Below are 26,614 nucleotides of genomic sequence, written 5' to 3' on the forward strand. Positions count from 1 at the left end.
CTGCGACTCCCGAGTCCCCAGTGCCCAGAAAGCCACTGTCCCAGAGCCGTCCTGAGTGGACCTGGCCTAAATGTTTAAGGTTCTTTATTTTCAGGTCTGCGCTTTGTTTTTGTCCCTGTGCGTAAGTCCTGTAATAAGAGTTCTTAGCACTAGAACCACATCACGAAGTCAGTTATTTATATAAATACATTCCACCCGGCAAGATCATACAATAAATACTTCAACAAACTGGTGTGTAATACACTTAGGTTGAGAAAATGGAGGAGGTCCGTGGCTTTTTCAAGGGTAAAGCTTCTCTAAAATATGCCCACTGGACGCAAAGGGAAATCCAGAGAAGGGTGTGGCCACAGCAGCCCTTATCAAACAGCCAGGGGAGGCAGGACCCACAGCAGCCGGCCCTTCCTGGTAGGGTGGGTACCAGTCCTACTGAGAATCGCACCAGGCCTGCCAAGGGCACCGAGTGCCCAGTTCACATGTACTGTGCCCGGCCCCCCCCTCTTCCCCCCTGCAGGAGGGAGGTGTTGGGATTCCAAGAGGGGACACGAGCTGTGTGCTCTGGGAGATCGGTCAGACCTGGCCACCGTCACCGTCCTGAAGCCCGCTGGATGGTAAGGTGACTGCAGCCACCGCCCTCTTCCCTCTGGGCCTGAACACACCCTTGTCAGACTAGCCTGCCCCCCCCCCCCCCGCCCCCGCCCCCCTGCGGCACCAGGTCCCTGCAGCCACCGTGGCCCAGGCTGCCGTGTAACTTCCCCAGCGGCACCTGGGAAGAAACACCTGTGTCCCCTCACAGGACCACCCCCCGCCAACCGCTGGCCTCTCCGCCCCAGTCCATCACTGGTACAGCGTCACAATGAACTTGGGACCCAGCTTCCCCAAGACAAAGCGAGTATTTCTGGGCGCTGAGCCCCATAGAAACGTTTGCCGAGTAACGGCCCGATGGGGCTCTCCTCCTCTTGAAAGACCACCTCCTGAAATCACTCCTGGTGCCGTGTGCACGTCACCTCCCTGGGCCGCTGGAGCTGGGCCGTCTCTGGGCTGAGCGGCAGGACCCACACGGGCAGTTCCAGGGGCTTCCTCCGGCGCGTGGCCCCCCGCCACTCCGGCGCCGCCCGGCCCGGGTATCGTTCGGACCCGCTTCTGTTTGCCGGGCACAAGGAAGGGCCCGGTGTGGCCGCTCAGACGCCGAGGAGGACCGCGCTGAAGTGGGAGCCGCTGCGCACGGTGAGGGAGGAGCCGCTGGCGTTGTCCAGGAAGACGGAGGCGTACTGCCCCATCTGCAGGGAGGGTCAGAGCCAGCCTGGGGACCGCCAGCCCCCCAAATGCAGAATCTGGGGACTCCCCCAACCGTCTGCATCCGAGGACCCCAGGGGGACCCCGTGCCACCCGGCAGTGCCTGGGACCTGACCCTTCGATGCCTTACAGCGACCACGGCTCTGGCCTCCCAACTGTGTGGGAGCTTAAGCAAACGACGTAACCTTCCTGTGCCTTCGTTCCCGTGTTTGTGAACAGTGAGAACGCTGTCCATCACCTACACTTAAATAAAAACTTTCCATTCTGGTGACCTCAAGGCAGGTACTTTACGTAAAGAGCTGGGGGGGGGGGGGGGCCTGGCATGCTGCTATTTAAGGGTCAGCTGTCACTCCACATGTCTGCACTTCAACTCTTTCTCTTTTACTAAATCCACATATCAATTTGTCACTTGCCAAGGGCCCCACAGTGCCAGAAGAGACGGTCACGCAGGATCCTGTGTAGAAAGTAACTACATCTGCTTCCCACGGCTGCAACAGGCCCAGGGTGTTACAGTGTCAGCCTGAGGGCACAGAGCCGACCTCCATTCCCTCCTGCCACCTGTCCCTACAGGGAGCCCCAGTCCTCTGTGGGATGCCGGGGAGGTCTGAACACAGCGGACTGAGGAGCAGGGCGGCTGCTGAGGACGGCGGCCGTGCCCGGGGCCGGGGGGAGGCTTTGCTCTGCCCGAACCCGTGTGAGCTCCCCGGTGCGGCCCCGATCTCTCCCAGGCCTGGAGTCGGAGGGCACTGTTCCCAGGGATCCTGAGCACCCACCTAGCCTCGCCCAAGTGGTGCCCCCCGTGCCCGAGCCTGTCCCACGCACCTGCAGGTACAGAACACCGTTTACGGAGATGGTGAAGAGCTCGCTGCTGCTCTCCAGGCCCATGACAGCCTCCAGGGAGCTGCAGCCAAAATGGGAAGACCGTCAGCCCGCACCCCGGGCCCCGCCAACCTCCTGTGCTCACAACCACCCCAGCAAACGACAGCCGCCCAGCTCAGTGCAGTGGTAACAGCTGTCCTGGCCAGGTCTTCTGGTGGAGGGTGGCATCCGCACTGGATCCTCCAGGGGAGTGGGGACAGTCTCCACAGGGCCAAGGGGGTTCTGCGAGTGCCCAGAAAGGCAAGCCTGGGCCCAGGCCAGGGCTGAAAGGTCCCGGCCCTGCTGCAAAGAGGACACAGGCCGGTACAGCTGGAAGTGGGGGTGTGGTGGCAGCAGTGATGCCAAAAAAGTGGGTTCAGGCCAATCTATGGAAGGTTTCCAACCGCGGACTGGGAAGTTCTGCACTCTGTCTCCAAGTGCTGTGGAGCTCGCGCGCTCTGTGCCTGGGCTCCACTGGGGGCGCTGGGGATACAGAGGGTGCTGCCCCCTGCCCTCCGGGGTGCAGGTGCCGCAGAAAGAGGGATCGTGTCAGGGAGCGGACGGCGAGAAGGAAGTTCACAGGCAGAAGAGACAGGGGCAGTGATGGGTTGCACAGGCACTGCGGCCTCCGGGTGACAGCGCAGGTGAGGGGAGCGGGCAGGCTGGGGAAGTGTTGGGGTAAGCACCGTGCGCCGCCCCCCCCCCACCCCCCGCTGCTGGAAAAGGATGGCCTGATGGAGCCGGGAGCTGACTGCGAGATCAGGAAAGAGGGGAAGGAGGCGTAGCGTCACCGGCGGCTGGTGCGGCGGCGCTGGCGGACAGGGTCTTTCCAAGCTGGGCAGCGCTAGGGTGGGGTGAGGAGACTGGGGGGGGGCGGGTCTAGTGCCAGAGTTCCCCCCCACCCCCCAACTCACGCGTTGCGCTGGCACCGGGACTGGATGCAGATGAGCAGGCGCAGGCGGTCCCGGGGGCGCGGCGGCCCCCGCCTGGGCTGCTCGGCGAGCGCTGCAGGGGTGGGGGGGGAGGGGGCGGTCACGGGCGGCGGGGTTCCGAGCGCTCGGGGGCGACCCCCCGCGCCCCGCCCGCCGGGAGCCTCACCCGCGTGCAGCGTGGCGGCGAGCGCGTAGAAGCCGGCGACGGGCGCCGTGTACTGGCCGCTGGTCAGGTTCAGGCCGGGGCCGCGGCGGAAGGCGCCCTCGGCGTCGGGCTGCGGGGCGCACGGAGGTCAGCCCGGGCCCGCCCGCCCGCGTCCCCGTCCCCGCCCCCGCCGGCCCGGGCTCACCAGGTAGTAGCCGCCCAGCTCGTGCAGCGCGCGCCGCTCCACCGACGCGTCCCGGCGCAGGCGGCCGTGGAAGGCGGCCTCGACGCGCGGCGCCCGCGGGCCCGGGGCCAGGGGCGCGGCCAGCAGGGCCAGCACGCCCGCGTCCCCCGCCGCCGCCTCCTCGTCCTCCCGCGGGGCGGCCGCGCCCGCCGCGGGGCCGCGCGTGCAGGGCTCGGGCTCCGCGCGCTCCCGCTGCCGCACCGCGCCTGGCACAGAGCGAGCGGTGGCCGCGCCGCCCGCCCACCTGCCCGCGTCCCCGACCCTTGCCCCGGATCCACTACCGACTGCACGCGCCCCACGCGCCGGCGCCCGCGCTCCGAGATCCACGGGAGACCCCCTCGCCGCCTGCAGGGCCTGGAAAACGTGGCTTCCCGAGCCCGCGGCTGTTCCTGTTTTCCCATCGAACTTTGGCTACCGGGAAGCTCGGGGCGGACTCACTGAACCCAGCGCCCAGGTTCTGCTGCCTCACCTCTCCATCCTGCCCACGCCTCCCCCTGCCCACTCCTGTCTTCTCCGCTTATAGCGAGCTGAAGGGGAGGAAAGGTTCTCCTAATAGTTGTCATAATAAAGTGAACTCTGGAAGATACTGGGAGATAGGACTCAGCAGCTGCCCAAATGCAGGGCCGTCCCCCGGACATAACAGCTCAGCGCCCCGCCTGCCCCCCCCCCTCACCCCCCCCCCCCAACACCCCGGACTGCCCAGGACACTATCCTCCCTGCCTCCCGTGGGGCTCTTGACCAGCAGCTGAGACCTGCCAGGGAAAGAGGCAGGGACACAGGTGATCAAGGGAAAGAAGCTGGGGTCTCAGTCCAGGGCCTGGGGTGAGTCTCAAATCCCCATGGTTGCTTTGTGATCAGAGGAGCACTTTGCAAAGTTAAGAAGCTCTGATCCCTCACTGACGGTCCCCACTCTGGAGGTACGGGTCCCCTGGCCCCAATCCCAGATGGGGTAGGGTGCTGGTCCCCGAGTGGCCAAGTCCTCCTTCCCCTGCGAAGCCTCCCCCTTACCACGCTCCTCCCAGACCCCCAACCCGACCCTCAGCCTCACCCAAGCCCCCCTGTCACAGAGCAGGGGCCTCCTCGAGGGCTGGCCCACACGGGCATGCCCAGCCACCTCCTCCAGGACACCCTCCTCCGGCCCCACTCACGCCAAGGGTGCGTGTCCACATGGGCGCACCCCTACCTTTCAGCAGCAGCTGGAACTCCTTCAGCAGCACTTCAGGTGGGATGATGGGGCCAGGGGGGCCCTGGGGACCAGGGGGCCCCGGGGGCCCTGGGAAGCCAAGCTGAAAAGGAACCTCAGCAGTGAGGAGACATGTCTAGTGAGCTAGAGATCAAGAGCAGGTTCCAGGTCTCGGGCTAGAAGGAATGAGACAGGGAACCCCGCAGTCTCCAGGGCCCCCAGGCTCCCACCTGTTGGGAACCAGAGGGTGTGTCAGTCCAGCCTGACTGCAACCCTCCCGGACGGCCATCCCAGGCCAGCCCGGGCCTCCCTCCCTAGGGTACAGACGGAAGAGAAAGGGGGTCGCTGAGGGCGCTGCCTGGCTTTCCAGGGGTGCAGGAAAAATGATAGCAACAGGCCTCAAATTCCGGGTCACCTGGGGCCCCAGCTTGGCACTTTCTGTGCTCTCCGACCCCAGGCCAAGGGTGAGGGTCTGTCCTCGCTGGCACTGCTCGGGGTGTGCCCGTGGGGCTGCAGAGGGGGGCAAGGGGGTGATGGTGGTGGGCTGGAGGTGCAGGGAAGGCCTTGCAGGTGGAGGCCCCCTGCTTCCCCACGGGTCCCCCCAGGACACACACGTGCCCCCCCAGGACACACACACACACACACACACACACACACACACTCCCCCAGGACACACACACGTGCACACACGCTGCTGGAGCTCCCGTGCTCACCTTCAGCTTCTTGGCCTTGCCTCTGCCTCCCCTCTTGCCATTGACGCCTTTATCACTCTGCCTGATGAAGAGCATCCAGGCATCCCTGGGCTCGATGCCGTGTGTCCCCTCGGCCGGGGGCTCCTGGAACACAGCCAGCCGTCAGGCCGGTTTGCCTCCCGCAGTGGGCGCCGCCCCCGCCCTGAGCAGACAGGACACTTTTCGGGATGTCCCTGTGCGCAGGACGGGCCTTCCGCACCCTCGGGGCCTGGTCCTTGTCAACACTGGTGTCCTCAAAGCCAGCGCAGCCCCCAGCCCGAGCTTCCCGCCCTCCCGACACAGGGAGGGTGACCAGGCCGCACTGCAGCCTGGGCTCCGTGGAGAAGAGGGCCTGGGCCGCGGGTGGGGGGCGGGGGGCGTGGAGCACCGAGCAGGTGAGAATCCCGGCCTGGCTGGCCCGCCTCTTCCGGCTTCCCTCCACAGGAGCTCCCTGGGAGCCCGCCAGCTCAAAAGTGCTCGGGAGGAGGCCACTGTGCCACCAGGGCCCCCTGTGCGGCCCCCGCTGGAGTGGACATGGGTTACGGCAGCTGACAGCACAAGAACGGGACGGTTAGGAGGCCCGGCGGCCTAGCACTGATCTGTTATGAATGCGGAGTGACACCACTCAGCCTCCTCAGGACCTCCAGAACAAGGACAGGGGAGATTCTAGAAACATCCATTCCTGTGCACGCTGCATTCGGACCAGTGCCGACACGGAGCAAAATCCCAGGAGGTGCCTTTCAGGGAGGGGCCTTTGGCTCATCAGCCACTGGGCCTCAGGTGGTCTGGCCCCAAGTGAGGCCACCAGCTGGGAAGGAAATCGGCCCAAGGGCTTAGATGAGGTCACAAGCCAATAACGGTGGCTGAAGGGAGGACGCCGGGGTTTCAGAGCTGGCCAGGACCTGTCATCGGAGACCGAGCTGGCGGTCTCCTGGCCACTCCGCAGGGCCTGGGGACTTCCTTCGGGAGCTAGTGTGCAGTGGTGGGGACACGGGGCCCCCCGTGCCAGAAGAGCCTGGGGTTGGACAGAGAAAGGGCTCAGAGTGCCCAGGGCCTCCTGGGCCGGGCGAGGTGCCGTCCTACTAGCTGCTCACCGTGGACACAGGACCGGGTTCCACCTTACGGCCTCGCTCTGCCTTCGTCGGGAACGCGTGCCCAGAGGGTTCCACAGAGGCTGGACGGGCGCGCCAAGCTGACCCTCCCAGCTGGGCCAGTACTCGGACCCCAGTTTGGTTTGGCGGGGGCAGAAACAGGTGGAGGGCCGGGGCCCTCCCTGGGGCCTGGGGAGGCGGCCCGTGGCAGTGTGGGTGGGTGGCAGGCAGCTGTCCTGTCCCACTGGGGTCCCCAGCTGTGAGAGGCTCTCAGAAAGGAGGTGGGGGAGCCTCTGGTCCCGTGTGGGCCCCACAAACAGAGTCCGAGGCCAGAACCCCTCCTGGGAGCACCCGGGCCTCTTGCTTCCAGGTGACTGTATCCTGACGTCTGGCCACCCTTCTCCAGAAAGCGTGACCCATGGTCTGGGTGGGGTTGGCCTTCCTGACTTCCAGTGGTGGGAGAAGCACTTTGGGGAGGCTCCTCCCAGGGAGCCCTCCGGCTGGCTGCCACCTCCACCCTCTTTGGAGGCGGTGTCCTTGGCCTTGGTGGCTCCAAGGGTGAGCTGAGGGCTCCTCTGGAGTCCCCTCCCCCCGCCCCCGGGCCCAGAAGGCGAGCTCAAGATCATCCCCTCAGGGCCAGAAGCCGCAGGTCATTAGGGGCCCTGCACACACCGCCCCCATCCCCGACACGCTCCCCAGACCGAAAGGGAAGCACTTTCTTTGTTGTTTTTCAGAGACAACTGCGCCTAGTAAATTCGGGGAGCGGCGGTCACACTTTCACAAATAGGTTCTTCCCAGTTTCATGCCGGTCAAGTTATTTACATTTTACCCACTTCCCAACTTCCTTCTGCCCCCACCCCGGGGAAAAGGCGGTTCACCCGGAGCCAGTGGAATTTTGCCCTTAATGCCGCAGAACTACCCCCAAAGTCCCGGCCAAGGTTGGCCCTGCCGGCGCCCGTCCGCGCGGAGGGGCCGCGTCCACACTCCCCGCGTCTTCCCGGAGCCCCGCCGGCCACGCGCTTCCACCGCACGTTAGGAAGGCGGACGCCCGGGCCAGCCCCGGTCTCCGCCCGCGACGCCGCGCTGCGCTCGGTGCCCCCACCCCTCCCCGGGATCTCAGGGACGCGCGCGCTCCGGGTGGGGAAACCGAGGCCCGAGGGGGTCCGGCGTCTTACCGGCGGGCGGGCGGGCGGCCCCGCGCGGTTCTCCGCCGGCAGCTCGTTCCCGGGCCGCGGCTCCTGGCGGGCGCGGCTCTCGGCGGGCTCTCCGGGCTCCGGGGAGACGAAGCCCGCGGCGGCGGCCAGCAGGCCCGCACAGACGAGGAGCAGGCGGGCCCCGGCGGGGCGGCGGGCGGGGGCCATGCGGGCGGCGGCTCCCTCTGGGCTCGGAGCGCGGCGTCTGGGGGACCGCGCTCCCGTTCCGCGCCTTATAACGCGCTTGAATCCCCCGCCTCGCCCTTCGCGCGTCACGGCCCTGCGCCCCCTGCCGGGCCCGGCGCGCGCTGTAGCGGGTGTGCGCGCGCGCGTGCGTGTGCCTGTGTGCGAGCGCGGTGCGTGTGCCTGTGCGCGCGCGCGCGTGCCGGTGTACGAATGCGTGTGCCCGCGCCTATGCGCGCGGGTGTGCCTGTGTACGCGCGCGCGCACAGCGCGGGGACGGGGTGGGCGCTGCCCTGGAGGTGGGGGGAGCGCAGCAGGGGGAAACGGGGGAAGGGGCGCTGCAGCCGTGGAGGGTGGTGCAGAGAAGGGGTGAGGAGAGGAGAGGAGGGACCGCGGCGGAGCGGGGGGTAGGGGGTTGCGTACAGAGAGTAGGGTGTGCGGGCGGGGGCGCGGCATAGGGTTGGAGGCGCCAGGAGGGGACTACGGGAACGAACAGGGGCGCGGGGAGGCGAGGCGGAGGGGGAGGCCTCGCTCGCGTTGGCCAGAGCGCCCCCTCCTGTCGAGCGGGTTTGCGTTCCATCTCCAGGCCCCGGGGCCATTCCTTTGCGCTGTCCAGCTCTTCTTCTCGGGGGGCATGGGGTGCCCCTTCTTCTGGCCCTGGACCCTCTGTCGTCTTGACAGCCTTTTCTCTACGGGGAGCCGGGTCGCTTCCCTCCTCTGAGCCTGGGAGCATCCCTTCATCCCTGTCTGTTCCGTGCATGGTCGGTGGGGACCTCGAGGCATCCCATCCCCATTATTCCAGGTGGCGCCCCGTGAGGTCCAGGCCTTGCCAACATAGGTTTAGGACACCGGAGCGGGGACGACACCCAAAGACCCTGCCCAGTGCCTCTTTCCCAGGTGGGGACCCTACGCTTCTGGCTCTGCCTTCTGCCCATGGCTGGGATGCCCTAAACTCAGAGTGCGCTGTCCTTCCCCATCCCGGTGCAGGGGCACGGAGGGGGAATCCACAACCTGGGGCAGCCACCCTGCACGGATATGGTTGCACCTAGACCCAGGCTGGGAGGCCTGAGCCCTCTGGTGACCTAGCCAGGTGTGGGGGCTAGATTCCAGTGCCAGGCACAGGGCTCTGCTGGCATGGGGCGCCAGATCCTGCAGGCTTGAACTCCAGGCTCCTCCCTGAAAGAGCCAGCTCCCTCATCCCCTCTGGGCTGCTTTGTTCCCTTACATGCCCATTGCCTTTCTGTCTCCCCGTGGCAGGTAAGGGCATGGGAATAGCACCGAAGTGCCTGCACCTGGTGGGCACACAGTGTCCTTTGTTCACGAGTGAGAGAAGACACAGCTAACGATTGCACCTTGCAAAGGTCTGCCCCCACCGAGGGATGATTTCCATCTCTTCTGAACCTCACCCTGTCCTATTTCACAGAGTGTGGCAGGCGGTGGCTCCCTAGCCTGGGGGAGGGATCGTGGGTAATCCTAAATCAGGAGCCCCCCCACTCATGCCCTGTTTCGGTGGCTGGTTTTCTACACCAGACAGGGAAGGGGTAGGGGGGCTGGGGGGAGTGGGGAACACAGGAAATATTTCATATTTTAGAAAAAGCCTGGTATTCGGTGTTCATCGTTCTGTGATTCTGCCTCTTTTTCAGTAGGATGTGAATATGGTGGTAGAATTGGGGTGTTTTTGGGGGGGGGTCAGAGTGTTTAAACAAAAAAATACCCTGCCTCACCCTGAGAATTTGTTCCCCGGGGGTCAGTGTGTCCCATAGACTTATTCTGTGAGGATCTTTCAGAGGCAAATTAAGACTACAACAGAGAAGTTCTGTCTTTAATCTTGAAAAAAAAAATTTCTCAGCAGAATGAAAAATGGAAATTCCTGTAGAAATGACAGATGCTCCAGAAGACAATTGAGAGATACTGGCTTGCATAATATGTACTTGACAAAATATACGGCCTTACTTCCTCTGCAAACGTTCAGCAGTGTTGTTACTAACGAGGACACTGGCTCCCGAATCAGTGGAGGCTATTATAAAGCCTTCAAAGGATTAAGCATTTCTCGGGTGGGTTCTCATTGCTGGTCCCACGAGGAAGGTCTGTTAAGAAGCTGGGTGTGCAGAACTTTGTAATGACGTGCTTGTCTGTGCTGGGACACGGGCCTTGGAGTCCACTACTAAAATCTTGACCATTTTCATTTCTGGGGGGGAGACTTTATCTGGGACCACTGGACGCCAAGCGTGGGGTGTGTTCTCTTTGCCGAAACCTGCAGTCTCCTGGCTCCAGGAGGTGCGGCCCGTGAACAGTAATTTCATGTTTCTGAAAAAGCACGCCCACACCCAGCACCTCATCCATTTTTCATGGACCGCACTGACTAGCCCAGAGAGGTGAGGGGCCTGCCCAGGGACACACAGCCTGGGCTTGGGGGTGGGGCCGGGCTCTCTCACCCCCTGGGCGTGCTCACATCTTCACAGCCACAAATTTTGTCCATTACGGTCCTTCCTATTCTGGATGGCGAGAAATTGCAGCTACGTGATGAGCTTGAGGGTTATGGATGAACGCGTGGCCCTGTCTTTTCCCTGAGACAACCAGGTAGCACAGGTGGGGATTGCCCACGGGGGTCTGGCTGTGAGGGAAGGCCAGGGAAACGCACGTGGCTGGCCACTCTTGAACCCAGGGAGCACTCCCCACTTGGCTGGTGGGTAGAATGCTGTGGGGGGCAGCCCTGCGCGGTGGGAGGAAAGAGACACCTCTTGGAGGCCACGTTCAAGCCCTGGCTTCCCCCCCCCCCACCCCCGGTGGGTGGCTGGTCTGTCCTGGAGCTTCTTGGAGTTTCCTTCCAGTTTCCCTGCCTGCAAGCTGGAATTAAGGGACACATGCCCTTGGGGCTGCTCTAGGGTGAGCCGAGGTCACAGTGGGTGCCGTGTGGGGCCGTGAGGGAAGCCTGCTTGCCTTCCAGGCTGCCTCGGTGGTGAGGGTCCCTGGCCCGGGCCATCAGCACCACGTCACGGGGGGCTGTCCTCAGACCTGCGTGAAGACGGAGGCTCCAAGCCTTGTCATGTGGCAGAGCATGATGGGAGCACAGGACAGACCCGGCAGTGGGTCTGCTCAGCAAATCTGGTTCTTGCTTGGCCACCTGGAGCAAAGGTCATATGTGGCTTTGGAAGAGGCACATATGGGGCCTTCAGGCACTCATCCCTCTGAGACTCAGTGTGCTGATTCTGTAGAGCGGGCATAGTGGCCGCTGCCCCCGAGCCTTTGTCTGGGATCCCACTCACACGTGAGGGATGAGCAGACAAAGCCAAGGCCAGGAGGAAGGTGGCCTCAGCATGGAGGCCGGGCTGCTTGGGCTCCCCACTGCTGGTTGCTGGCCTGGATTCCGTCCGCAGGGACGTGAGGCGTACTGCTGTCAGGGCCGGGTGCCATTTGGCCCTCCTGACGCCACGGAAGGCGAGGCTCTGGCTGTGTACCTTTCACGGTGCCGGGGACCCCTGGGAATGGAGGGATCCAGTTGGGGGCGTGGGGTCCCTAAGATGTTCGCGTGACTTCATTTCCACCTCCCAGTGAAGAGCCCCAGCCCGCCTGAGGCCAGCTTGGAGGACAGCTGCCATGTGAAACCCAGTTATTTTCCCAAACAGTGAACAATCCTAGTGATGTCATGGGCCCTGCCGGAGGGCCCAAATCAAATCGGTTCTGGTGCTGGTGCAGGCTCCCATGACACCGTCCCAAGGTGACGACACAGCCTGGCCCTGGGGCAGGGGAGCGCAGAGCATGGGGCCTGCAGGTGGAGCTTCCTGTTTCTGGGGGTCACATTTCGGGAATGAAATCCGCTCAGAGGAGGGCAGGCCTCAGCAAAGACTCCCCCAGGTCAAGGAGCACCAGAAACAGGTTCCGGTGGCACCAGACAGCTTGTCCCCCAGCCCCCCCCCCCCCCCCCCGCGGCAGCAGCCCGGGGGTTCAGAGCCGGGGCAGCATCTGGGGCTGAGGTAATGGGTCTCAGGATGGAAGTACTGAATGAGTGGGCACAGAAGGGGGCCCAGACGGAGCCCGAGGTGGCCTCCCCCGTGCGCCCTCATGCCTGGCTGAAACCTAATCCTCATTCTTGGGCCCTCATGTCACGGCCTCAGCCCTGGCTTCCCATCAGCCTGCTGCAGTCAAGCTGTTCTCACTCTTCTCTTTTCCTCCAAAGGAAGGACCTTTGCCGATGAAGTCATGGGAATAAAAGCTCCCTTTGCCCCCGAAAACAGTGGGAGCCTGAAGTCAACTTGTTGTGTGGCCTCCCAATGTCCAGGAAGGCGACCTTTGCTGTTTACTGGAACCTTCCAAACACATGACATCATCTAATTCTCGAATCGTGTGATTACCCCCATTGCACAGATGAGGAAACTGAGGTTGAGATCTTGGGACTGGCCCAAGGTCACTCGTCCAGGTCTAGCCTTCACGACCTGGCGTCAGCAGCTCATTCAGTGAACATTTGCTCAGTTCCCCGCTACATGCCAGGCACGGGTCAAGTGCTGGGGGTAAGCCGTGCAATCCTGGACAGGTCCGTGGGCCGCCTGGGTCTGGCAAGGGAAGGTCTGGTCTTTCTTACTTCCACCCGGAGGGTTTCTTGGTGTATTTTCTGCTCATCGTTTCCATGTTTTCGATTGATTAACTTAAAAAATCAGCCTAGCTCACCTTTGAGTTTAATGTAAGAGGGTACATATTGGTGGCTCTGTCTTGCCATTGTGAGAAGAATTACATTCGTAAGTGTGGTTGCAATCCAAATAACCCCAGCTGCTGGCCCTGAAGAGCCCTGGGACAGCCGATTAGCTTTGGGGAAGTGACACTGGCTCCTGGGGTATTTATTCCAAGCAAGGAGGTTCTCTTTGCAGCCCACTTCCTCCTGCAATTAATCGACGTCGTGCCTGGCCACCGTCCCGTGTGCGTGATCCGGGGGCCTGGGGGAATCACCTGCACGCAGCAACAGTAGCCACACTTCCGGCTGAGTGGCACTGGGGACTGAAGATGAAGGACATGGCCCCCCCGGAGGAGCAGAAAGTCTTACCTTTTGTGTGGCTATGACCATCCCTTCTTTTATTTTTTTAATTTTTTTTATCGTTTATTTATTTTTGAGACAGAGAGACAGAGCATCAACGGGGGAGGGGCAGAGAGAGAGGGAGACACAGAATCCGAAACAGGCTCCAGGCTCCGAGCTGTGAGCACAGAGCCCGACGCGGGGCTCAAACTCACGGACCGAGAGGTCATGATCTGAGCCGAAGTCAGAGGCCTGACCGACTGAGCCACCCAGGCGCCCCTGTGACCACCCCTTCTTAAGTCACAGATTCCTGGTCAAAATTCATACTTTCCACCGGGCCAACTGGTCGACCAACTGGAGTAGAGGTCTGAATTGACCACAGTGAACAGTCATTGGATCACTTCATTTATTACAGATATTTACATGGGACTGTCAACTGCTTGATTCCAGCAGTCACCGTCCCTGCCTGGTACAGGAAAGATGCTCAATAACAGGAGGGTCTTGTCTGCGAGATACTGGAAAACCCAAGTCCAGCGGAAGTGGTGAGAAGCGTCCATGGACCCTGGCTCATCTGGGAACCAAAGGAGTTGAGCCTGGGTTGGTGGCCACCGAGGGCACTGTGTAGCACTCTTTGGTCACCAAAGTCTCAGGGCTGCTGAGGAGTCTCAGTTTACCCAACACCGTCTGTGAGAAAGACAAGTGTGCACCCGCCCGGCAGACGTGAGCTCTTTGGGGCAGGACAGGTGCTCTCCTTCCTGTGGGCCTGAGAGTTTGGTGGGCTTTTGCGCATGTCCCAAGGTTATCCGTTCTCCTTTCTGGAAGTCCATACTGGCCCCCAAACCGATGTGTCCTTGTTTTCCAAGGAAGAGAAGAAGACGGCTTGGGTTGCTCTGCAGACGTTCCTCGTGCGAATGTATGTTAGCGTCTGTCTCCCGTGAGGATCCCTTGAGTGTTCAGTTCCTGCGAGGCAAATCCGTTTGCCCATCCTGGTGCCCTGTCTCCACCTGCTCTCTGCCAGTGGCCCGTTCTCCCTCTGATTCTGGTTGGATCTGGCCAGTGGGAGGCACCGGCAGGAGTCCGGGAGGCAGGAAAGAGAGTGAGGTCGGGGTATCTGTCCGGCCACTTGGTCCCCGCCGGGCCACAAGGGACAGTGGTACAGGCTGCGTTCCTTTAGCAAAGGCCCCAGACCCTTGGCACCTCCCTCCCTCCAGCTGGAGGCTGTGGCTGCTCCTTCCCATGTCCCCGGTGGGAGAGGGCAGGTGACAGCTCCCCACTGTTGCTGGACCCCCCCGCTGGGAGCCTCTCCAGCCTGCCTACGCCTTGGAAGTAGCCCTTTGTGAAAACGTCCCCCATTACTCGATTCCAAGAGTCATCTGTTTCCTCCTGTGACCCTGAAGGACACGAGTGGCCCGACCCAGGTGCTCCGTGTAGGGGCAGCGCAGCTGATCAGATGAGGGGCGGTCTGGCACCAGCGGGCCGAGGACCGGGCCCTGGAGTGGGATGTGCGCCCCCACCCCAGGTGCCTCCCCGCATCGCCATGAGGCGTGCGGGAGCAGAAGCGGGCCTTATTCTAAGATACCGCCTTCCGACTACCTAACTGTGATTTAAAAAAAAAGAAGTCCATGTGACATGTTGAGTCTTTGTTTTGAAAGAGTGCGTGGCTGTCTTCAATAACCGTTCAGAAAACATTTCAGAAGGTTTTCGTGTGGAGAGACTCAAGGGTGCCAGAACCTTCGTCTTCATGTGCATCCGCTCCGAAGGAGCAGGACCCCCAGCTCTGAGGACACCCAGTCAGCTGGTGGAGCTCTGCCTAAGCCCTGGGAGACACATTCAATCCTCCCACGAGAAGTGGGCATGAGAGACCAGGTCTGGGAGCAAAGTGGACGTGGAGGGACCCAGGGATTCCTTCCTGAGAACCCGGGGATGTCAGAGGCCCCTCCCGTCCCCAGTGGGTTTCAAAGAAGAGGAAACCCAGGGGGCGCCTGGGGGGCTCCGTCGGTGAAGCGTCCAACTTCAGCTCAGGTCACGATCTCGTGGTTCATGGGTTCGAGCCCCACGTCGGGCTCCAGGCTGACAGCTCAGAGCCTGAATCCTGCCTCAGATTCTACGTCTCCCTCTCTCTCTGCCCCTCCCATACTCGTACTCTGTCTCTCTCTCTCTCAAAAATAAATGAAAAAAAATTTTTTTTTAATTTAAAAGAGAAAACCCAGGTCCAGAGGGAGGTGGGGGCTCCCCAAACCTCAGTCAGTGCCAGGGCTGGAGCCAGGCTGGACCTAGGACCCCCGACTTGTAGTCCTGGGTCCCTTGATGAAGCTTGTGACCAAGGGGGAGGGCCACTGAGCACCCAGTGAGAGTCCTTCAGTGCAATACCTTGTTAAGGACCAGTGGGAAGGAGCAGGGAGGCTTGAACCAGTTCTACGTGGGACCCCCGTCAGACCCAAGGCGCCCTGGGGCAGACCCGAGGCACCCTGAGTCACAGCACAGGCTGGCAGGAGCCCGTTAGGCACTCCCCTCGCTCAGGAGGCCAACTGGGAGCAGGGCACCACCGTGCCCGAGAGGCATCCCCCGGAGTCCCTGCAGGACCCCCACCTTTCCCCTCATGGGTCTGCTGGGAACACTCGATGCGTCATGGGAGCAAACCACCCCAAGAAATCGGGGGATTTCTGGGATCGGGGGATTCCTGGCCAGAGAGCACCCCTCCTGCTCACCTTCCGGGGAAGCCGTTGCTCACTGTGTCTTCCCTCAGCCCTGACACTGACCCTCTCTCCCGGGCCCCAAGCCCGGCCTTCTCCCTTCTCAGTGCCCCATGGATGCGGAGCCTGAGGCCCAGAGACGGGCAGCTGCCGGCTGCGGTCACACAGCTGCGGGCCAGGCAGCAGCAGGCCCACAGACGCCTGGTGTAGACCCCGCCCCGGGATCCTTCGCTCTGTGATGTGGCTTCCAGAAGCCACGGCCGGACACACGGCTGGGGCGGCAGCATTTGGAGAGCGCGGGGGCCCTCCCCGTGCTTCCCCGGGCCCCTCGGCTCCTTTGAGGCCTCAGACGCCCCGCGGGCAGGACGGCCCCTTCTCGCCTCCGTGCGGGCGGCCAGAGTCCAAAGCCCTGACGCTGGTCAGCTCAGAGCCGGGGTGGCGGCTGCGGTGTCCTCTGATGTCCCTGGTGGCCCGAGCCCTGGGGGGCCCGGCAGCACCAGCTGAACAGACAGGCAGCACACGAAGGGGGGCCGTCCCCCGGGTGGGGGGCTCAGCCACCACCCCCACCCCCACCCCCCGTCCGACCCAGAGCTGCTCAGTGCTCCTGGGTGGGGCTGAAGGGCTGGGTCCACTTGGACACGTCCAGGAAGACGGTGGAGGCCCCGTGGTAGAGCCAGAGGCGGGGCAGGGCGCCGTGGTGGGTCCAGGCGTCCCGCCCGCGGTCGTAGACCTCCATCTCCACGTGGTAGTCGCCGTCCACGCCCTGCCAGCGGCCCCCCGTCACGTACAGCGTGTCACCCAGCGGCACCAACGCACCGTTCTCGTGCAGGCTGTGCAGGGACTGCACCTGTGGGTGGGCAGCGGTCAGTGCCCAGCGGGTGGGCGGGCGGGCGGGGACGGTGGCCAGAGTGCCCTCGGGGCGGGACACGGGGGACACGCAGGGAGGACGGCCAGCACCCTGTCCAGGACACCGGCACACCTGCTACCTGGGACCTCACCCAGGCTCCCCGTAACTCCCCCCGGGACCCTCAGACTGCCCCGCCCGTGCTCTCTCTCCGGCCCACATCGCCCAGGATGATGTCCCCAGGCCCCTTGGTCCCCTAGGCCCAAAGTCACTCATATCTGAAGTCAGGGTGTTAGAGGCGCTGGGAGCTGCCTCCCAGCACGTTCCGGGCCGGGCCTCTGATTCATGGCTGCTCTTTTGGAGGGGACAGGTGGGTGGGGCCCCAGGGGTGCCCTGGACAGGGCTCGTGAGGCCAGAGAGACATGAGGGCCCTTGTGGAGGAGCCCAGGGTGGGCGGGAGGGAAGAAGCCCGTCTGTGGCCTCCACACGAGGACGATGGGCAGCCACCCCGGGCCGGGACGGGGCGAGGCAGAGCCCTTCGTGGCCGGGATGCCCCCAGATCGGTGGCCTGGGCCGTGACCCAGCTGGGAGGCCCCAGAAAGAAAGGGCCTGCCTGGCAGGGCCCACCCTGCACCTGTTTTGCACTGTAATGGGGGCCTCCGGTCAGCTGAGCTCTGACGCCAGGGGACAGCTGCAGGCGGCAGGAGGGCAGGGGCCCTGCTGTCACCCGGCCGGCCCGCCCAGCCCTCCTGGGGTGGCCGCAGGAGGCCGTGCCACCTCCTCGGGCCTCCAGGGATCGAGGACCTCAAGGCAGGTGCGGTGGGCTTAGGGTGTCCCGCTGGGGCTGAGGCCGCCGCCATGGCTCTGGGCACCGCCCCTCCTCTTTCTCCAGAAGGAACACAGAGAAAGGCCGGGGCTTGAGATGCCCAGCAGCTGCTCTCTCCCTGGGCCCCGAGGCAGAAGAGGAGGGGGCAGCAAGGAGGGAAGCGGGGCACCAAGGAGCTGGCTGTTCCCAGCTTACCCACAGCCAAGGGATCCCCGTCCCTGCACCCCCGTGGGTGGGGGACGCCCTCCCTCCCGGGCCTGGCCCGCACCAGGACAGCCACGGCCGTCCCTGAAGCACCTCTGGCTGAGCCTGGATTGGCTCCCCGAGAAGAACAGACCACCCCGCGCTGGGGACGGAGCACCCATGGTGACCGGGAGTCCCCGGTCCTGGGCTTTTCTGTCCTGGAATCCGGGCCCCTTACCTCCCTTCACGGTCAGCCCCCCGTGGTGACACCCCCCAGCCCCACCGTCCCCAGGCCCGCTCTCATGGTGTCGAGAGTCTTGGGGTGGGGTGGGGTGTTGCCCTGGGAGGTGAGGCTGAGGCCCACCTTCTGCCACAGGTTGGCCCCGGGGTCGTACATGTAGACCTTCTTGGTGTTGTCACCGACCAGGTAGAGAGTCCCCTGCAGTGCGGCGCAGCGGGGCGAGGACAGGTACTTGGGGAGGAAGGGCGAGGCGATCACGCTCCACAAGTCTGCGGGGACACGGCACCAGGCCCACCGTCACCAGGGTGGCCGCTCCCCGGGTCCCGGAGACCTCCTGCGGGGCGTGGACCCCGCTGCCCTCTCCTCCCGGAGCCCCACTCTCCCTCTGGGGGCGGGGCTCCGCAGAGTTTTGTCCTCAGGTCCGCAGGAGGGGCTCGAGGGCTTCCGGAGGCCTTGGCCTGGCTGCCGCCCCCACCCCCCACCGTCCTGCCTGGGCCCCGGGGCCTCTGCCTCTTTCCCACCCGGTCGAGTCTGGGGGTCCCACCTGACCCTGGGATCCTCCTCACACCCACCCTCCAAAACGGGTCCTATTATCATCTCTACCACCCAGAGGACAGAACGGAGGGTGAGAGCCAGGGCCAGGAAGGCCACCGAGCCGGAGGGAGCCCAGCTGGGGCCCAAACCCTGGCACGGAGTCCAGAGCCCAAGCGGGTGCCCACCAGGACTTGTGGGTCCGGGCCACCGCTCCCGGCCCGTGAGGCCAGCTCCGGGCAGACGCAGCGGCCGGGCAGCATCCAGGGCCTGGAGATGGGCTCCCCACCACCTAGCCCCCCGCCCTCATGCCTCTCGGCTGGCACGGGGCTGTGGCTCCGTGCGGGCTACCCACCCCCTCGGTTCCCTGCCCCCCGCCGGGGCCCCCCCCTTCCTCCGCTGTCACAGCCACCCCTCGGTGGGGCTGTGACCGTTTGTAAGAGGCCTCTGGCTGCCTGCTCCCTGCGCCCCTGGCCCCGCCGTCCCCGGGGTCCCTGCCCTCTGGCTCGCCGAGATGGGACTGTGGCCTGCAGGGGGGCCTGTGGCTGCCCGCCTCTGTCCCCTGCCACTCGCCCCACCCCCCACCCCCCAGCCACGCAAGGAGTGTCCCTGCGTGGCCGGGCGCCTGGGTCCCGTGCCCCCTACCTGTGACGGGGTTGTAACACTGCAGGGCCAGGGCGTTATATTTGCAGGCGCTGGAGCCCACCAGGTACAGCCTGCCCTGGCAGCCGGCCGCGGAGAAGTTGCTGACGTACTTGAGGGCCGGGCTGATGGGCGTCCAGGTGTCTGTGTAGGGGTCGTAGCTCTCCACCTCCACCACGTCCAGAGTGGTCCCTGTCGGGCCGGGAGGGGGTCAGGGCCGCAAGGGGCGAGGGGCAAGGGAAAGTTCCCGGAAATGCAGGCCTGGGGGCTTCTCGGAGGCGGCGGGGAGCATCCCGGGAGGGGAAGGGCTTGGCCTCGCGAGGCGGCTGACTCACCCCGTTTCACAGAGAGGGAACCGAGACTCCGAGGGGCGAGGGCACTTGCCCCGGGCCATACCGTCAAGCAGCATGGGCACCTGGACCCAGGGACCCTCGACTCCAGACTGCACGGCGGGGGGCCCCTGAGGCCACTCCTATTTGCCCCCACCTGCCCCGGGCTCAGGAACTGTGTGGGCCCTCTGCTCTGGGGCCTGGCTGCTGGGCCAGGACAGGCAGGACAGGCAGGGGCCTCAGGGCCGCTTTGTCACCTACAGAGGCCTTGGGACACTCTTGCTCTCGGCCACAGTCTTTGTCTTTTCCAATATTTATCTAACTGTAAGGGTCCCTGGGGTGACTCCTTGTCACAGCTCTGGAGGGTAGGAGGGACGAGGCGGCCCTCAGTGCTCAGGCTGGGGGCATGGTGGAATCAAAGGTGACAGCCAAGGCGGGGGGACCACTATGGGTCTCGTCACCCCAGGGACTTCACGGAGCAGGAGGTGGCCCCGGGGAGGACGGAGAGGGAGGCCTTACCGCCGATGGCATAGATCTCCCCGTTGAGCGCCACACTGGCGTGGTTCGTGCGGGCCTTCAGCATGGGTGTCACTGGCTTCCAGGCTGCCTCCTTCAGAGGGAAGCACCAGGCCTGGGTGGTTGACCAGGTGTCTGTCTTGGTGCCCCGGGAGCCACCTGCAGGAGAGAGCTCTGAGGGGGTCAGGCGGCCGCCAGCCTGGGGTCCCCAGGCCAGTGGGTGCTGGCTACCAAGGGTCCGGTGTCCTCCCAACGCGGGGCCTGGGCGCGGGGCGGGACGGGGGGTGGCGCAGTCCAGCTGTGTGACTTGGACGGATTGCTCCAGGCCCCGTAAGTAGGGGAGACGAGATCAGGGGTTTCAGACCTTCAGCCGTGAAAGCTGTTTCCCCAACCAAATTAAAATAGATTTTTTTTTTAGTGTTTATTTATTTTTGAGAGACAGAGAGAGCGTGAACAGGGGAGGGGCAGAGAGAGAGGGAGACAGAATCCAAAGCAGGCTCCAGGCTCTGAGCTGTCAACGCGGGGCTCGAACCCACGAACCGCGAGACCGTGACCTGAGCCGAAGTCGGGCGCTTCGCCGACCGAGCCATCTAGGCGCCCCTCCCCAACCAACTTTTAGACGGGCCCCCAACTTCTAAGACTGACAAGAACAGAGCGACCCTCCTGCCCATCACACAGCTCCTTCCTAGCAAAGCCTCCCTGGGTCTCCGTCCGGCAGAACACGGAACGGTTCTTCGCACCCATGGCCCGTGGATTTTCAATCTCTTCGTGTTCATGTCACGGGAGTGTCTGCGGGAGTCTTGACCGGACGGCCGGGGGCCCCGCGAGGGGAGGGGAGGGCTGGTTCTCACCGGCGTCACCCCCACCAGCGACACCTGCCGGGAGCCGCGCCTGCCCACCTGTGACATAGACCGTGTTGTTGAGTGCCGTCAGGGAGAAGCCCCACTTGTGGTAGTCGGGGAAGTCTGGGAGCACCATCCACTTCTCTGGAGGAAGAGAGACAGGCAGGGGGGTCAGGGCGGCCGAGCTCGCTGCCTGCCGGGGCCCCCCTCGCCCCTCAGTGGGTGCGGGGATGTTCCCTCACGGGCGGGAGGAGCAAGGGGCGGGGGGGGGGGGGCGACACCCCGGGCCCCCACGTGCCCCTGCCAGGCCTGGCTCTCGGCGGCCCCCTCCTCCCCACCCCGCCCCCTGGAGCCCCCCCGGCACCCGGACTGGACACAGGACTGCGGGAGGTGGCTCAGGCTCCAGAAGCTGGGTCTCGCCCTGACCCTGCAGGTGGCCTCACTGACCCCAAATGGACAATTTGGCCCCTGGGTTGGGTCCCTCCTCAGTCAGATGGGGTGACGGGTCAAAGCGCCCGATCTCCGGTCACTAGGGGGTCTCTCTACACAAGGGCGTAGGGGATCGGACTCGGGCCTTGCAGCAGGCAGTGTGAGTCCAAACCCTAGCTCTTGTGCGCGGGCTGTGTGGCTTCGGGTGACCCACAGCCTCCGTCTCCTCCTCGGTAGCCTAGGGGTGATTCCCACCTCCCGGGGACTATCTTTGACCACGTGTATCTGTCACAGGGCACACGTGGTACCTGTTAGGATTACCGTCACCATGACTGAGGGACAGAGTAATTGCACCCACGTTGGACCCACCTTCAAGGAGCTACAGGAGGTAAACTGAGGCAAGAGATGAGAAAATGCTTTGGAAAGATAAAAATGAGATAGTGTGGGAATGTCCAAACGGACACATTCTGGGTGCTTGTGGAAGGCTCTGAGGGAGACCCAGGCCTCGGCGACGTCCCCTGGGAAGACACGCAGAATTCTGGGCCTTGCCGGGCACCTGCCCTCTGGGCAGGGACTGCGTGTCCCCCTGACTCATGTGTGTGTCACCCTGGGGTGGGGACTCTGCCCAGCAGTCACCAGTTCTCTGCCTGCCAGCGTGCCCCCTGCCGTCCTCCCTTGGCGTTGGAGGGACAGCTGCCCCCGGGCGGAGCCAGCAAAGCTCATCTCCTGACGTCAGCCCCCAAATCCCCTCTCGTCAGCCCCTGACCTGGGCCAGCCGGCCTCACACTGCCTCCAGCCTGCCAGCTACTGATGGCCGTCGGTGGCTGGCGACTGGCCCAGAGGCCCCAGGACAGCAGCCAACCCTCGTCGGAGCTCTTGGAAGAGCTTCCCAGGGCCAACGTGGCCCCTGCAGAGACCCCGCCGGTGATGGGGCCCCGGGCAGGAGGGGCCAAGTCCCTGCCCACTGGGTCCGCTGCCCAACCACGTGAGGAGCCCATTTCACAGATGAGGTGAGGTGACCCACCCTAAGGCTGGAATTAGAACCTGTGTGAGCTGCCCTCGCCCCTGGGCTCTCACCCTCCAGGCCACCTGCCCCCCGGCCGCCCGCCCTCCCCCTGGGGCTGGGGTTCCATTGGGCGCGCAGGCCAGGGGCCATCCTCCCACGCGGCAGAAGCTTCTACCTTGGGCTCCGGGGCCCAAAAGACCAAAGCTGGGGGCTGGGGCCAGAGGGTTAGGGGGCCCCGGTGCCCCCACTGTCAGCCTCCCCTGCCCCCACCACGGCCTCTAGACTCTCCTGCAGCCCCCCACCCCCCCCCCCCCCGCGAGGCCCCGGCACAGCAGGAGGTGGACTCGGCGGGCCCCTGTGCACCTCGCTCCCTCCACCTGCAAGGTGGACACGAGTGGCTGACGTCGGCCACAGGGACAGCGTGAGGGGTACTCACTGGCCTTGGTGTTGTAGAAAGCGAAGTTCCTGCCGTGAGGGGTGGCTTCCTCGGCCCCCTCCTCATCCTCCAGTGCCCGCCCGCCCACAACCACCAGAACCTCCTGCAGCTTCTGCGGGAGGCCCGGCAGCGCCTGTGGGGCCGGGAAGGCTGGGTTAGAGAAGCAGGTGACCGTATTCCCCGTGCAAGGGGCCCCCAGGTGCTTTTAGGCCTCAGTGGCCTCTTCGGAGGCAGGACTTTGGTGGGGCAGCCGTGTCAGGGCACCTGTGTGGGGTGATGTGCGTTTCAGTGCGTGTGTGTGCGTGCGTGCGTGCGTGCGTGTGCGAACACATGTGCACATGCACGTGGTTGCCACGGCCCCAGGGCTGAAGGCAAGCGCTCAGGACTGGGAGAGATGCGGGCCAGCAGGTGCATGTGTGCCCCAGACCTGGGAGCCGCTCCTTGCCAGAAATCCCCACGTGCCTTCCAGAGGCGTCCCTGCACCCATCTTTGCAGCCAACCCCGACTCTGTCCCCAGACCCTCCCCTGGGCGGGCGTGCCGCGTGCCCAACCGGGATGACCCTGGTCCGGCGGGAGACGCTGGAATGCCTCCACCCTGGTTGGTAAGAAGCCACCGCCCGGAGCTCCCGGGCCCCCGGGGCCCTCCTGCCTCTCGGGCCCCTTCTACAGAAGGCCCAGACTGCCCGCTGCCAGCAGCTACAAGGCGACCGCCTAGTGGGGCGGGGCCCCGGGCCGGCCCGCCGTGCCCTGGGGGTGCCTGAGGGTAGCACCCCACACCCTGACCCTGGCCTGAGCTGCATCTTTGTCCCCAGACTTGGCTCCCGAGGAGTCCTCCAGAGCTGGGCCCCGAGCAGGCTGCCAGCCGCAGACGGGCTCATCGGCTCTCTGTCGCAGTCCTACCCTGGTCTGAAGCTTTGTCAGGAACTGCCCTGCCTGCCACGCTCACTGCCTGGACGCCACGAATGCCCGAGAGCTTTCTAAGGGGCAGGAGGGGGGCCTGCTGCTGTGCCCAAGCTGTGCGGTCTTCCCGGCTTGTTTTCCCTCCTACCCGACTCCTATCCCTCCTCTAAGGCCCAGCTAAGACGCTGCGTCCTCTGGAGAGCCCTCCCTGACCGGCCACCCCCCCCCAGGATGCCACCAGCCCAGCTTTGGCCTTCCCCATGCTGCCTCAGGTCCCTTTCCAGGCTTGCCGCCAGCTGTGGGTGCCGACCGGGGTTGTGAAAGATCACAAGACCTGGGTTCCCCTTCCCCTCACGGCCGGGGGCGGGGGGCGCACAGGGGCACGGGGCACCGAACAGAGGTGCGCTCACAGGTAATCGGCCCAAGGCAGGCAGAGTTGCGAGGTTCAGGGCACCTGTCCCCAGCATCCCCTCCCAGGCGGGGTCCCCGGGGCTCCCCTCCTTGCCCCTTACTCGCCTCGTCGTGACCCTGCGACAGGGCCACCCGACACTCCTCCGAGCCCCGGATCAGCGGCTCCGTGGCCAGCAGGTGCTGCACGCGCGGCCTGGGCACGGCGTCCAGGCGCACCAGGCTGAGCAGCTCGGGCAGGTGGACGGCCCGGGCCTGAGGGTCGTGACGCGCCCAGCGCAGCAGGGCCTCCAGCCGGCTCTGGTCCGGCTGCACCTGCAGCAGCTCGCCGGCCAGGCAGGTGGCCAGCCGGTCCCGGGGCAGCTGCAGGAACTCGTCCTCCCGGGCCACGGCCTCGAAGTTCTCCCGCAGGAAGGCCCGGGCCTTGGCGGCCACGCCCGGCAGCCCCTGCTGCTCCCCGAACTCGCAGATGCCCAGGCAGTTGGTGGCGTCCAGCTGGTGCTGCAGGTAGCGGCCGCAGACCTTCTGCACGGCGGGGAAGTGCAGGCGGGCGGCCGCGCGCGTCAGCGCCTCCACGTTGCCCTGCGTGACGGTCAGCCGGCCCGTGTACACGAAGTCCACCAGCTGCCCCACCACGGCGGGCTCCACGTCCCGCAGCTCCACTCGCGCCGAGAAACTCTCGGCGAAGTTGCCCGCGAACATGGCGTGGAAGTAGGGGCTGCTCAGCGCCAGGAGGGCGCGGTGGCAGGGCAGCTCCCGGCCACCCACCAGCAGCGTGAGGTCGGCCAGCTGGGGCTGGGAGCGCAGCCGCTGCAGGCCGTCCAGCGTGTCCTGGGCGTGCGAGGGCACGCGGAAGTCCAGGTCGTCCACGTTCCGCACCATGGCTGCCAGTGCCACCCGCTCACGGGGAAGAAGAGCCGGGCCCCACGCCCCCGGGACCCTGGGGAGAGAAGCGGGCAGGGTCAGCCGGGGCGGGGCGCGGTCCGTCCGCCCGATCGCCCGCCCGCCTGGCCGGCCGGCCGACCGTCAGTCCTTTCTGTCTTCAACAAACACTGAGCGTCAGCGGTGTGCCGAGCGCCTGGCCCGGCGTCTCGCCTGATCCGGCCCCGTAGCCCTGCGAGTAGGGCTCTGCGCGAGTCCCATTCTGCGGCGAGAAGGCTGAGGCCCAGAGGGGGCCCGAGACCTAACCCTGGCCGGGCAATCAGGGCGGGACGAGGCCAGCAAGAGAGCCACGCCTTGACCCCTCCACAGCTCTGGGCTGCACGGAACAGACGCCTCCCCCCCACCCCCGGAGCATGGGGATGGGATCCCTGTGGCCCCCCCCCACGTCCAAGTGGCTTCCTCTCCTGCCAAATCGGACATTGCTGGGATGGTGATGAGAGTGCTCGAGAGCTCCCCTGCCCCACCGATCCCCACTGTCCATAGGTAAGCGGAGTCTCGGGCTGCCGTGACCTTGCTGGGCGACCTTGGTCCCTGTTCTCTGGAGTGAAGATCCAGAGTCTGGGGGGGAGAGGGACTCCGTGTGCACCCTGACACAATGCTCCCCGTGGCCAGGCCGCACGACAACCCTGTGAGGTCCGTGCTGTCAGGATCCGGGTAAAGGTGGGGAGACGCAAGCCACTTGCCCCAGGTCACACAGCTAGGAGTGGGGGAGTCAGGCTCAGCCCACGCGCTGAACCCCCAGGTTACAGGTCCTGGGGTGTAGGTTGGTAAAGACAAACACGACTGAGGGGAACATTCCAGAGAGCGATGTCGAATCGGTGTTTATATCATCTGATTCGGCAAATCCACTTCTGGGCTTAATTATGTGCGTGTATTCATTTATGTACCTCTGACATTTTACCCCGAGAAAGCTGCCCCAAATCTTGCCCAGCACTACCTACAACCAAAAATAGCGGCACCCCTGGGAAATGGTCTGTCCACCAGGGGGCGCCTTCCAGAGCCATAAATGGAAGGAGACCGACCGGACGTCTCTGCGGACCAAATGTTTGCTTCAATGTGTGATCAAAATAACGAACCCCGGGAAAGAGAAGTATGAACTGTGGGTGCCAAGGGGCGGGGGCCCTACCGAGCTCTGGTGCTGTGGCCGTGGCCGTGGCCATGGTGGGAGCCCAATGCCCTTCCCCTCCCCACACCAGTGCCGCAACAGAGAAGGGCAGTGCCCAGGGAACCCACCTAGGGGACCTGGCTGGGCTCAAGCCTGGACAGGACAGGTCAGGGGCCCCGCCCAGCACCCGTCCTGCCTGACCCCCTTCCAGGGAGGCTCTCCAGCCCAGTGAGGACAGGCGACGAGCCCGCAGCCACTGTCCCCAGGCCTCACATTCCCATCATTACTGTGTCCCCTGTGGCCAGCTGCTACCGCCACAGGGGCCACCTTCTCGTGGGGCTTTCGTTGGGTCTGCTGATGCCTGTGACCCTGTGGTCTCAGTACACACGGGTGGGAGCTTCTGGAGAGTCTCAGAGCCTCAGCCTGGTGCCTGTCCAGGCCAGGAGTGAGGAGGGCTCAGCGGACAGGACAGCAAAGGGCCTCAAGCCAGTTGTGGCCAGTGACTAGACACGGGGTTCCTGGCTGCCGTTGGAGGGTGTCACCCGGCCTCCCTGTTGCCCACCTCTCTGGCCAGGACACGGAGGGGAGTGTGACAGCTGAGACTTCACCGCAACCCAAGGGGCCCAGCTTGACCAGGTTGGGGGGTCTCTCTCCCACCCTGTGATCTCTGCACCAAGCAGGCTATGTCACCGTAACCTACCCTCCCCTGCTGCTTCCTGCTGTACCTCCCACCTCCTGTTCCCGGGGTGCCCACCCTCCAGGGCCCCTTGGATCGTACCTCTCAGTCGGCCCCCGGACCTCTAAGAACTCAGGACTGAGAATAGGACTTCCCAGCCAGCGACAGGCACGTAGGGCCTGCTGGGCTGGGCTGGGCTGGGCTGGG

The 26,614-nt window shown here is 64.6% G+C and overlaps 2 protein-coding genes across 2 annotated transcripts; both read right to left on the reverse strand.

Annotated features, from left to right (window-relative positions):
- Positions 1 to 67: 67 nt before the first annotated feature.
- Positions 68 to 7,943, reverse strand: ERFE (erythroferrone). Its single transcript, XM_060624314.2, has 8 exons — positions 7,653 to 7,943; positions 5,369 to 5,491; positions 4,656 to 4,758; positions 3,434 to 3,678; positions 3,250 to 3,358; positions 3,066 to 3,156; positions 2,116 to 2,194; positions 68 to 1,277 (listed from the first exon to the last, which is right to left on the reverse strand). Exons 1-8 carry the CDS (start codon positions 7,836 to 7,838, stop codon positions 1,179 to 1,181), a joined length of 1,035 nt encoding a protein of 344 aa, XP_060480297.1. The 5' UTR covers positions 7,839 to 7,943; the 3' UTR covers positions 68 to 1,178.
- A 5,307-nt stretch (positions 7,944 to 13,250) lies between these two features.
- KLHL30 (kelch like family member 30) lies at positions 13,251 to 26,614 on the reverse strand. Its single transcript, XM_060624298.3, has 8 exons — positions 26,510 to 26,614; positions 23,793 to 24,624; positions 22,377 to 22,509; positions 20,563 to 20,649; positions 19,667 to 19,822; positions 18,822 to 19,010; positions 17,769 to 17,914; positions 13,251 to 16,398 (listed from the first exon to the last, which is right to left on the reverse strand). Exons 2-8 carry the CDS (start codon positions 24,564 to 24,566, stop codon positions 16,147 to 16,149), a joined length of 1,737 nt encoding a protein of 578 aa, XP_060480281.1. The 5' UTR covers positions 24,567 to 24,624; positions 26,510 to 26,614; the 3' UTR covers positions 13,251 to 16,146.

This window comes from Panthera onca, chromosome C1 (genome assembly GCF_046562875.1).
Source record: "Panthera onca isolate mPanOnc1 chromosome C1, mPanOnc1 haplotype 2, whole genome shotgun sequence".
NCBI lineage: Eukaryota > Metazoa > Chordata > Mammalia > Carnivora > Felidae > Panthera > Panthera onca.